Source organism: Solanum dulcamara, chromosome 9, assembly GCF_947179165.1.
Source record: "Solanum dulcamara chromosome 9, daSolDulc1.2, whole genome shotgun sequence".
In the NCBI taxonomy this organism is placed as follows: domain Eukaryota; kingdom Viridiplantae; phylum Streptophyta; class Magnoliopsida; order Solanales; family Solanaceae; genus Solanum; species Solanum dulcamara.
Genome location: NC_077245.1, coordinates 18,941,262 through 18,954,259, shown reverse-complemented (window position 1 = coordinate 18,954,259; position 12,998 = coordinate 18,941,262). Strand labels below are relative to the sequence as shown.

General features: G+C 34.3%; 2 protein-coding genes and 1 pseudogene across 2 annotated transcripts; 1 reads left to right on the top strand and 2 right to left on the bottom strand.

Annotated features, from left to right (window-relative positions):
- Positions 1–580: 580 nt before the first annotated feature.
- On the top strand, positions 581–4,523 carry LOC129903591 (uncharacterized; annotated as a pseudogene).
- A 4,127-nt stretch (positions 4,524–8,650) lies between these two features.
- On the bottom strand, positions 8,651–9,061 carry LOC129903590 (uncharacterized). Its single transcript, XM_055979140.1, has one exon. The coding sequence runs from the start codon at positions 9,059–9,061 to the stop codon at positions 8,651–8,653; it is 411 nt and encodes a 136-aa protein (XP_055835115.1).
- A 1,627-nt stretch (positions 9,062–10,688) lies between these two features.
- LOC129904121 (GRAS family protein RAM1-like) lies at positions 10,689–12,341 on the bottom strand. Its single transcript, XM_055979653.1, has one exon. The coding sequence runs from the start codon at positions 12,153–12,155 to the stop codon at positions 10,689–10,691; it is 1,467 nt and encodes a 488-aa protein (XP_055835628.1). The 5' UTR covers positions 12,156–12,341.
- Positions 12,342–12,998: the final 657 nt, after the last annotated feature.

Here is a 12,998-nt window from a genome sequence, read left to right as displayed (position 1 = left end):
ACAAATGGTGCACGTATGTTTCATGATATTATAAAAAGATAAGAGGAAGAAGAATTTTTATGACCGATCGAGGATTAAATGGGGTGTCTTGACACTTGTCCTTTCTCGGAAGATGAGGGAATAGTTGATTGGTTTGGGGGATTGGAGTAGTAGCTAGGATAAGAACAACATGTGGGATATGACTGCTAGTTGCATTAGGAAAGAAACCATAGAGTATCAGGGGTATTAAGAGGGATCTTAGGTGACCATCAAGGAGATTAGTGGTGGAATGGAGAAGTTCAAGGCAAAGTGAAAACAAAGAAGGTTGCCTATACGAAGTGGTTGGAGTGTGTGGATTAGGATGAGAAGCGGATTCTTAAAGGTATCTATAAGACGATGAAGATAGAAGCAAAGCCGACAGTCACCAATACTAAGACTATAACTTTTGAATACTTATATGTTGAGCTAGGAGAAAAGGTGTGGATAAGAGATTGTATATGCTCGCAAATGCGAGAGAGAGAAAAGCTCACAACTTGGATCAAGTGAAATGTATCAAGGATAGGAAGGCGAGGTGTTGGTGGACGAGAGCTCTATTAAGCAAATGTGGCAAGCATACTTCCATAAACTCTTAAATGAAGAAGGGGCCAGAGGCATTGTGCTGAGGGATTTGGTGCACTCTAAAAGTTTTCAGAATTTTGGGTACTGTAGGTATTTTAGGGTTGAGGAGGTTAGACGTGCTGTTAGTAAGATGAGTAGGGGAAGAGCGAGTGGACCAAATGAGATTTCGGCAGAATTTTGGATGGGCACTGACAAGGCAGGTATGGAGTGGTTGAATAAGTTATTTAATATTATTTTTAAGATAACTAAAATGCCCGACAAATGGAGGTGGAGTACAATGGTTCCATTGTATAAGAACAAGGGTGATATGCAAAATGTTATAATTACAGGAGTATTAAATTGCTAAGCCATATTATAAAGATATGGAAGAGAGTGGTGTAGATGAGGGTGAGGAGAGGGGTGTCTATTGAGGAGAATCAATTTGTATTTATGCTGGAGCGATTGACTACTGAGGTAATCCATCTTGTGCGGAGACTAGTAAAAAGATATAAGGAAAGAAAGAGGGACCTTTATGTGGTGTTCATTGATCTTGAAAAAACTTATGACAAAGTTCTAAGGAATGTCCTATAGAGATGTCTGGAGGCTAAAGGTGTCCCGATGGCGTATATTAGGGCGATAAGGGACATGTATGATGGAGCCATGTCTAGGGTGAGAATAGTGGGAGGAGACTCATAGCATTTTTCGATTGAGATGGGGCTACATCAGGGATCAGTCCTGAGCCTTTTTCTATTTTCTTTGGTGATGGATGTGCTGACGTGATCTATTCAGGAGGAGGTTCCATATTGTATGTTATTTGCAGATGTCATAGTACTGATTGATAAGACACGGGACAGATTTAATGATAGAGTGTAGGTTTGGAGACAAACTCTGAAGTCCAAAGGGTTCAAACTGAGTAGGACCAAAATAAAATATTTAGAGTGCAAATTCAGTGTTGCGTTAGATGAAGCGAGTGTAGAAGTGAGGCTTACCACTCAACCTATTCCCAAGAGAAAAAACTTTAAATATCTTGGGTCCATCATCCAAAGTACACATCGACAGTGATGTCATACATCGCATTGGGCAGCATGGATGAAATAGAGGTTTGCCTCTGGAGTACTGTGTGATAATAAGGCTCCACCTAAACTTAACGGTAAGTTTGGAGTGCTGGCTAATAAAAAACTCACATATTCAAAAAAATGCATGTGCAAAGATGAGGATATTGAGATGGATGTATGTGCATATTAGGAGTGACAAAATTAGGAATGAGGTTATTCAGAAGATGGGGATGTTGAGATAGATGTATGGGTATACTAGGAGTGACAAAATTAGGAATGAGGTTATTCAGGAGAAGGTGAAAGTGGCCTCTGTGGAAAATAAGATGAGGGAAGCGAGACTAAGATGGTTTGACATGTACAGAGGAGGTGTGTCGATGCCCCAGTGAGGAAGTGCGAGAGGTTGGATTTAGGGGGTACGCGGAGGGGTGGGAGTAGGCCAAAAAAGTATTAGGGAGAGGTGATTAGACAGGATATGACATAGCTTCATATTATCGATGACATTACTCTAGATAGAAAATAGTAGATGTCGCGTATTAGGGTAGAAAGCTAGTAGGGATAGAGTGTAGTCTTTCCTTATGACGGTTTAAGGCATGTTATACGACTAGTCGTGCCACTGTTGTTGTGTTATTATTGCTTTTCGATTATCACATTATTTTGTTGTTATTGTTTTTCCTGTACACTTTACATTACTTTTCTTTTTAATTGTTATGTTTTATCTATTTTTTTCTTCTTTCTTTACTTGGGTTTGATACACTTGAGTCAAGGGTCTTTCAGAAACATTCTTTTTACCTCCATGAGGTAGTAGTAAGGTCTGCGTACACGTTACCCTCCTCAGACCCTACTTTATGAGATTTCAATGGGTATGTTATTGCTATTGTTGCGACTTTATTCTATGTCGTTCATGAATTTGAACATAATACCAGGGCAATAGTATTTTGCTAACTTGGCTAGGACCCAAAAATAGCGACAAGTGCATATTCTACAAGTCAAGAATAGAGAAAAGATATTGACTATCACTAATGCATGAAACACAAAATATAGGAAAATACTATTAAGTGAAATAGTAATTTTATAGCAGACCATAAACCTTAAGATCCAGTATTGAGGTAATAATTCTTACTTTCATGTTAGTTTCATAATCATTTAGTAAAGCTTCTAAACAAGAATCATGTATCCTCGCGGCATACTTTTTTCTAGTATAAGGTGACCCTATCCTGACCTTTTGGCAAGGATTTTCTCAATACGAAATATAACATATTCAGCCTAATTTAAGAGTTACAGTTTATATTTTTTTACTATCTTTGTTGTCTAAAATGTGTCAACTATAATATGATCTAATTGCTAAATATTCAATTGTTGGTGGATCGGACTTGAGAAAAGAATCTTCTTTTCTCTAGTGTTTCTCCTACTACAATCGAACTTAGAAGGCCCTATGGTGTAGTGAATTTGACATCTTCACTCGATCTCTGACTGAAATGTGCTAGAGCAACATTTTTCAAAAATTATAGGTAACTTATAGAAATTACTTCATCTTTTGAGTTTCTTGCAGTTTTGCATAATGAATTTTGAAGTATTCTATCCCTTTGGCAGAACTATTACAATTAATGCGTTAAAGGAAAAAGTATTACCACAAAGAGGTAATTAAGGTTGAATTAATAACATCAAACATTAAGGAACCTGATTTGATGATTAGCTAAAATGAGAACCTATCTCTAGTGGTGAGGGTGATTTTCTGTTAGAGGACATCAAGGAATCTTTTTCTGTCTCCAGAAATATATCAAAAGATGTGAAACGCATCGGCTTTAGTTCGATTGTGAATAACATGCTTGCACATGGACTCTAGATTAAAATTTTGATACATTCAATAATGTCGGGTAAGGTTCGTGGATACTATTGCAAAATTGACAGGTGTTGAGGTGGATGAGATGACTCTTTCAAGTTATGGGATATCATAACAATCAGGTGGTGTCGATTTTCTTCCTATAGAATGTTCAATTCTAGAAAATGATCTGGATAAAAATCAACTGGGTTCTGATTCTGAAAAAATTAGGTTATCATATTTTTTCGTTGCTCTTCTAAATGATGCTGCTAATTTGAAAAAAAAAAAGAACAAAAAAGCGGTAAGATTGATATTGAGGACATCTAATTTACAATGAAGCTAGACATAAAAGATGCATTTGGGACCAAGATGCATGATTTGCAAATAAAAACTAGTTCAATTAGTTGTGAAGAAAATATTATCTTGCTAAATGGTGTTACAATCCACACCTACAAAAGCGGTATTAAAGTCAGAGAAAATAATATGTTTGACAATGAGAAAATAAAAATTACTGATAAGTTAGATATGCAAAATACTATTGAGAACAAAATAAGTGATTTTCAACCCTGAAACTTATTTATTTATTGGTGATGAATATGTTGTCTTGCCAAAGAGTCCAGCAATCCATACTTGCAGAACAGATTCTGAAGTCACTCTCTGCTAGTTCTTCCTTGGCGGATGTTACTCTTTCAAAGGATGAAATTTTTACTGGTTCAAATGTTCAACAGCTAGAGATTAGGTAGATTCCATATAGATTTTCGTGATCAAAATGATGCAAATGGTGTAGTCTTAATTGATACACAAGTTAACAACAACCCAATAGAAAAAGAATAATTTAGAGATATAATATATCATTCTACTACCTTACATGATGAATCATGTAATAGTGAGCATCACAATCCAATGAAAGTGGATAATGAGTATTTAGTTGTTGAGAAGGTGCCAAGCAAAGATATTACATATTATGTAGGTGATAATGCTGGACTAAGTCATCAGATCCTAGATGGATCTTTGTCAGGTATAAATCTATTAGTTTTGTAAGTGATTGTCCAACATTTGCTTTCTCAGGATAAATTGACTTATTTTTCATTTGGTTTTGAACACCAATAACTATTCTCAAACATTTTTTAAATTATTATTGAAAAATGATGTTAAATTAAAAATTTTCTATGTATGTCCCCGAAAATACCAACTGTCAAATGAAATGGAGCATAAGATTTGAAGTGGATAGAATAGTAATCATTTTTATGGAAGATTTATTAATTGATATAACATTCAGATAATTATTCATTTCTCCTTTTCCCTCTATCTTTATGGTCTCAGTTGCAAAAGTTCCTTTCTTACAAGTATCATCATATGTTGAGTCTAATATCTTTTGATTAGACTTCATATTTATACTAAAAAAAATATTATATTATATTTGTATAAATATTAATTGTGAAATCAATTATTAGGTTCAATGGCAAGTTCAAAAATCATTTTTTATTTTACCTTCGTCTTTTATTAAAAAAATTATTTTTATCTCTGTCTATTAATGTTTATTGGTTACCATTAACATTTGATGCCCTGCCATGGTTTAAATTTGTTGTTACCTCCTTACGATTAGATGTTCTTTTAATGGGAGTGATTGGAATCTTTTAAGTTCAATAGCTCTGTATAGTATTTTTTTCTTCAGATAATTAGTATATTTATCTTGCATTGTTGTTCTTCTGATGATTTTTTTTTTAGTTTCTGACTGAAGCATATGTTTTAATGCTTTCCTTCATCCTTTGCAGGAAATATAAAATGTAGGATATTTTATCGGCCTTTGTTGTTTTCTTCCAAATGCTTATTAACTCTAGGCCTTCTATTTTAAGAGGGTGAATCAGTTTACGACTTTGTGAGGTTTGTCTAGTTGTTTATTAAAGTCAATATTGACAAGTGTAACATCATAAGACGCGACTATATGTTTAATTCTCTTGTGATGTTTGTTTCATGCATAATGCCCTTTTGGATTCTTTTGGCTCATGATTCTAACTTAATTGTTCTATGATTTGGCTAGTCTTTGTGTATTGTGGATCTTATCATGTACATTATATGCACTTAGAATATTGTGTCTCTCATTAAATATTACATCTATCAACAAGATTAATTAATGAAAATCCTCTCATGGCACCTATTATACTTGGCTAGTTAATTCTAGTTATATAGATGAGATTTGATATGTATGTGATAATATCAATATTTAAACAACTTAAATCTAGAAAATTCAAATTAATTTGATTAAGTTTATATCAGGCAGTGGAACAAGAAATCATTTTCTTCCTATCTATGGTGTTTTTATATGTTGTCACTAGCGTCCTCTCAATTGCCTCTTATTGATAAAAGGAGTCCACTTTCAATACTTTAACATTTCACCATATCAACCATTTTTCTCTTTGTTATCTTCGTTATTATTCTTTTTCTCATTTGTTGGTATTTGATCTTGGAGGAGATTTACCTTCTTATAGGATAAAAATCATTGGTCTGAGAGACTATGATAATTATTAAGATTTACCTCTAAGTATCATCATTTTCTTATGAGGTTGGTGTACAAACAAGTGTTGTATTGCAGATTCATAATTTCTTGAATATATTTCAATTTAGGTTTCTATCTTACAAGGATTCTTATATTATATTGCAAATAACAAACTGTTCACATCCTCTGGTGGACTTCTCCCCTTTATCCCTACCCCAAAAAGGGAGAAAAAGTTAAAAAAGAAATTCCTAGGTCATATGGTGGTTACTTTATTCTACTATATACTCCTGTCTATACTTGATAGTTCTTCCTTCTCTTGCACAAAGCTTAGAGGTTCAAGCCTCTTATTAGAGAAATCAATTGCCACTCTAGCTTTGCTAGCTGACATTTTCCTGGCGGATGTTATGTTTTTGGTAGTGGCATTCTCTCATTCTGAAAAGATAGCTTTGGTTGGTTAATCAGATAGATTCTTTCAATTTGTAGGGATTGTTGAGTTTTGGAAATCTAAAAATTGGCTTTGTTGTGAGCTATATTATCATCTCTCTTCAGTTTTCTTAGTCTAAGACCAACAACAACAACGATAACAACATATCTAGTGGAATTTCACAAGTAGGGTTTGGGGAGGATAAGATGTATCCAGACCTTACCACTACCTCATGGAGATAGAGAGGCTATTTCCGAAAGACCCTCGGCTCAAAAGTCACAGCCCTAAGTAAGAGAGAAAAATAATATATAGCATAATGAAAAAAATAAAAAATGATGCAGATTTTACAATATAAGAACAATAACGATAACAAAGTAATGTGATAATCAAAGGCAATAACATCACAACTATAATGACACACCTAGATTTATGACCACCCTAAACTAACACAAGGTAAGACATCATTCTATCCGTACTAGCCTTCTACCCTAATCAGTGACCTCTACTCTTTTCTATCTAAAGTCATGTCCTCGGTGATGTGGAGTATTGTCATATCTTGTCTAATTATCTCTACCTAATACTTTTTCGGTCTACCCCTACCCCTCTACATAACCCCCAAATCTAACCGCTCGCACCTTCTAACTGGGGCATTGACACCCTTCATCTGCACATGCCCAAACCATTTCAGTCTCATTTCTCTGATCTTGTCTTCCATAGAGGCCACTCCCATCTTCTCTCGAATAACCTCATTCCTAATCTTATTACTCCTAGTGTGTCCACATATCTATCTCAACATCCTCATCTCCGCAATATGCATCTTCTGAACATGAGAGTTTTTTACTAGCCAGTACCCACTCCATATAACAACGTCGGTCTAACCATTATTCTGTAGAACTTACCTTTAAGTTTAGATGGTACCTTCTTATCATACAGGACTTTAGAGTCAGGTCTCTATTTCATCCATGCTGCCCCAATGCAATGCGCAACATTATCATCGATGTCCCAACTACTCTGGATGATGGATCCAAGATATTAAAAGCTTTCTGTCTTGGGGATAGGTTGAATGGCAAGCCTTACTTCCATACCCTCTTCATCCATTGAAACACTAAATTTCACTCCAAGTATTCTGTTTTGGTCCTGCTCAATCTAAATCCTTTTTCTTTCTCTAAATTTCTCCATCAGTCTCCGTATAAGATGAATTGCTTCAGTAGTCGATTTCTCTCACATAAATCCGAACTGATTCTTTGAGATTGAAACTTCTTTCCTTACCCTCATCTCCACCATTTTCTCCCATATCTTCATAGTATAGCTTAACAATTTGATACCCCTGTAATTATTACAGTTTTGGATATCACCCTTGTTCTTGTATAATGGAACCATAGTACTCCACCTTCATTCATCGGACATCTTAGCTGTCTTCAAACTAACATTAAACAACCTAGTGAACCACTCCAAACCTGCTTTGTTAGTGCTTTTTCAAAAGTCCACAGGAATCTCATCAAGCCCGGTCACTCTCTCTCTCCTCATCCTGCTAATAGAATGTCTAACCTCATCAACTCTAAAGCACCTGTAGTATCCAAAGTCTCGAAGACTATGAGAGTGCGCCAAATTACCCAGTATAATGTCTTCATCTCCTTTTTTATTTAAGAGTCTGTGGAAGTAAGCTTGCCACCTTTACTTGATAAAGATCTCATCCACTAACACGTTACCTTCTCGCCCTTAATGAACTTTACTAGATCCAAGTTGCAGGATTTTCTCTATTTCGCTTTGGCGAGCCTATACAATCTCTTATCTCCATTTTTTTCTCCTATCTCGACATATAAGCATTCAAAAGCTGTCATCTTAGCACTGGTGACCGTCGACTTCACTTCCGTCTTTGCCTTCTTATAGATATCTTTAAGCCTACTCTTCTCATCCTTATCAATGCACTCCAACCACTCCATATAGGCAACCTTCTTAGATTTCACTTTGCCTTGTACTTCTCCATTACATTACCAATCTCCTTGATGACCATCAAAGATTCCTCTCAATACCCCTAGAACCTCGGTAACTGCTTTTCTAAACAGTCATGTCCCATATTTTGTTCATATCCCAGCTACTACTCCAGGCCCCTAAACCAATTAACTTCTCCCTCATCTCCCAAGAAAAGGCGGCAGTTAGCCCCCCTATCTAATCCTCGATCAGTCATAAAGGGTCTTCGTTCTCCTATCCCATTTTATCTCCAAGTCCATCACCAAAAGATTATGTTGGGTAATAATATTTTCACTCGAAATAACCTTTCAATCCTTACAAAGGCCTCTATCATCCTTCCGGAGGAGTAAGTAGTTAATCTGAGTCCTAGCTACCATGCTACTAAAGGTAACCAATTGATTACCCCTCTTCAGAAAACATGAGTTAGTAATTACCAATTCAAAATCTTTAACAAACTCCAGGAGAGATGCCCCGCCGCCATTTCTTTCCCCAAAACCAAAGCCTCCATGGACATCATCAAAATTATTAGAAGTTGTACCGATATGACCATTCAAATCTCCACCAATGAAAATCTTTTCGGTACTCAGTATACCTCTCACTAACTCATCTAAATCCTCCCAAAAGAGCCTTTTGACTTCCTCATCCAGACCCACATGGGGTGCATACGCACTAACAACGTTCACAGTAAGCCTGTCTATAACTAGCTTAATAAGCATCATCCTATTACTAATCCTCTTTACCTCCACCACACACTCCCTAAGATCCGCGTTGACTAGAATACTTATTCTATTTCCATCTCTTGAGCCTCCTGACTATCATAATTTAAATCCTTCCACATACCGAGCTTTGGTACCTACCCATCTAATCTCCTGAACACAAGTTATATTAATCTTTCTCCTCTTAAGACTCTTCACTAGATTTATGGACTTCCATGTAAGCGACCCTATGTTCCACGATCCTACTATCAACTTAAGAAAACCTGTCCCCCTCTTACCACTATTTTCCCTCGCCTTCAACCATGAAAGATAAAAAAGATCTATATAGGAGTGGAGAATATGTTTTAGTTTGGGGCCTATTTGGAAACCAATAGCTAGCCGTTTGATCAACAATTAATGTTTGATCAAACTTTTTAAAAGCGTATTTTTCTCAAAAGTGTTTTTCAAAAAAATGTTACTACTTTGTTTAGCTTATAGAAATACAAGTTCTGCTATTCTCTTCAAACACTTATTTTCTCTCAAAAGCTTGACCAAACACCTCACTTTTTATAATTAGCACTTCTGAGATTTTTTTTTGTCCAAATAGGCTACAAGTTGTAGTAATTAGACAACCTTCACAGAATAGTAATTATATGAATTGTTATTTGTCACAATGTAATTTCCAATCATCCAATGTATATATTTTTTTTTATAAAAGCATGAATATTAAGCGCCACATATTGAACGACAAAAATATCCCAAAAATATTAATAGACTTTTATGTCCTTTAAAAGCTAAATTATTCTTTTTTATATATAACTCCACAGTTTACTTTTATATGACTAAAAAAAGTTGTTCATTTGGACCCGTGCTAGGCACATTCAATCATACAAATTAGAAGAAAAGGAAGAGAAATCTGAAGGCGTTGATTTTGGGATTTAGGGTCTTGGGTTTTCTAGGGTTTGTGCGTGTCCGAGGGAAATAAAAATGATAGTATAGGGCATTAGAAATGGGGTTTGGGCCGCGTCACAAATTAATTGTGGGCATGATGTGGCTGATTTTTTTTAATTCGCTTCACTTGATTTTGAAACAAAGGGATGAAAAGACCTGGTCCTTTGGTGTTGAAGAAAACAAGTTTGAAAGGACCAGGTTCTTTAACGTTTTATCAAATTGAATTTTGACTTGAATAAATAAGAATTTATTAAAATGGAAACAAAATAAATTGTATATTTAATTAATTTATTGAGCTTCTTAAAACTTTAATAAGGTAAAATAATTATTTTAACATAGATTAATTATTTTTTGAAAATTAAGGATTGATTATACCAATTAATTTGCAAACTATTCGTTTTTTGGGAGAAATAAAATGCATACTTAATTTAAACATTATTTTTTGGCAAACAAATTTCCAAATATTTATTCAAAGTAAAATTGTATAAATCTATATATTATGGGATATAGAAATATATTTATTATTGAAAATGGTCAAATTGCCTTGAAAGTAGTTATCGAAATATTTTTAATTTTTGCAAAATAATTATTTTAAATTATTTGATTTGATGAAGCTCAAAGTTAATTAAAGTAGGGGAGGGCCAAAAAGAAAAGCTCTTTGGAACTTGCAAACAAATTGAATAATATGTTAGGATAGTTTTTACAATACACAGTGCCATGCAGATGCAGTTACAATAGACCTATCTTGCCATGCTAGAGAAATGGCTCTTGGATCCTCAATTTCAAAAACTCTAAACCCTACATTTCCTCCATCAAGTTGTATAGTAGAATTAGAATAACTTCTAATTTTCAGAAGCAACTTTGCTTGCATTATGTTCTTACAACTCAATGGAATTCCTAAAAATCCATGACTTTTCATTCTCCCTTTCCATGTCTCCATTTGTTCATATCTAGATGATGAGTAAATATTACTATTATTGTTGCCACCTTTATGATGATCATAATTCAACACATTCTTGATCTCTTTCCCAAAATGGTTTTTTTCAATACTCAATCTTTCTATACTATCAATAGGTAAACAATCATCCAATGAGTCAAACATGGCTGCAAAATAATGTAATGACTCCATGAATCTTGGCATGAAAGTTTGAGGGATTTTGCATCCTTCTTGTTCCACTATGGTAACTATAGAAGGGCAAAGATCATGTACTTCTTTCAATGTCTCTGAAATCTTGGAATAAGTGCTTAATGAGTTCAAATGAAAGATCAAATTTATAGCTAATGTTTCATTCTTCCTTTTTTTTAGGCTACTAAGTTTAAAACCACTTAAAACCCCTTGAAACTCAAATGATAAATTTCGAAAACCCTTTGCAAAACTCACAAGCCTTGTCTTGGTTTCTCTCAATTCATCGATTGTTTTTCCATAGCCGGTGATCTTGAGAGAGATTCTATTAGACGTGGTTGCATTTTCAGAGAGAGATTGAATAAGTGAAGGCCATTGGAATCCATAGGATATGTCAAAAAAGTCAATAACATGCAATAATCCATTGTTATATTCTAATTCTTTCTCAAAGACTTCAAGAATGGCTTGGTTAGCTGTGAAATGAGCAAATTGGTAAAAAGGAGAGACCTTGTAGAATTCAGTAAAAGCCAAGAATTCTTCTTCTTGTGTTGGAGGCTTCATTATCATGTCATAAAATGGTGATTTTCGCGTTAATAGCCTCGCTATTAATCCATCAGCAAAATAGGCAGCTACCCTTTGAACAGAATCACCAAGTAAGGATATATTTTTGTACAATTCATGTAGATTTTGAATAGCTAAATCCATGCTATTTTCATCAATTGATGTGGCTGAAATAAGCAATGAGTGGATTAGGTGAAGACCTTTTCCATCTTCAACCACATGATGATGACCCTTTTTCTTTACATCATTTTTTAGCATGATTTCTCTCAACTCCAAAAGACTCAATATTTTTCCTTCACAATTACTTTCATTCAAATCCCAAGTGTTGATCATGAAATTCATCATCAATTCCTTCCTCTTCCTCTTCTTGATCTTGATCTTATTAGTTATAATATTCATCTGATCATTACAACATGATGAACCATTCACTATAGCAAGTCTAAGACTCAACAACTCTTCCTCGTGATCTACAATATCTCCCATCTTGTGTTATATATATTGATAAGAGATAACTAAATTGAGGAAAATGTATAGAGGAAGGACCAATTAGGCAGCTTTATATAAGGGAAAATATGAGATGGGGATTTAATTATCTTGAAAAATTCTCTCTTGTCATTTTGTGACAAACGTAGTAGGACAAAGGGGGAGGTATAAAGAGTTTGATTAATACAAAGGATTGAAGGTATCTTCTTGTTAAAAAATTAAACAAGTGTTCAATGTCAAGATGGTTAGTTTTGTTTTTCTTTTAATATGTATTCTTGGTGGTGAATACTCTTTGAAGAATATGAAATGGATCCCATATGTATTTTTAATTTTTTTGTTTGAATCCTCAAATTCGAAATGAGCTGTTGATTAATATCTCTATTTAAATCTTAAAAAAGAAGTTTTTCATTTTCTGAATAGAGTACTGAAGTCTCTCTTATATGTGGTGCTTATTATATATCTTTGCTTTTTTGAGACGAGGGTCTTTTTTCTTAGATCGAAGGTCTATTGAAAACATGTTTTTTTACTCTTAAAATAGGAGTAAAATATGCATACATCATTATTTTTTTCAAATTAAATTTATAAAATATTTAATCTTAAGATTATACTGACGTTAATGTTAATATGTTATAATGAGGAAAAGCAAAAAAGATGCCAACATGAAAAAGACAAAAAGAAGCTGAAAAAACTATATTTCTAACCTACCGTCCCCTCCTTTCTAGATGCTTTTCTACCAAATGTCTACATTATTCATTTTTCATATTTATGGACAAGAACAGCATTTTTGGCCATATCCCACATTAATCTTATCATAATTAATAACTCTAAGATAATAGTTGCACT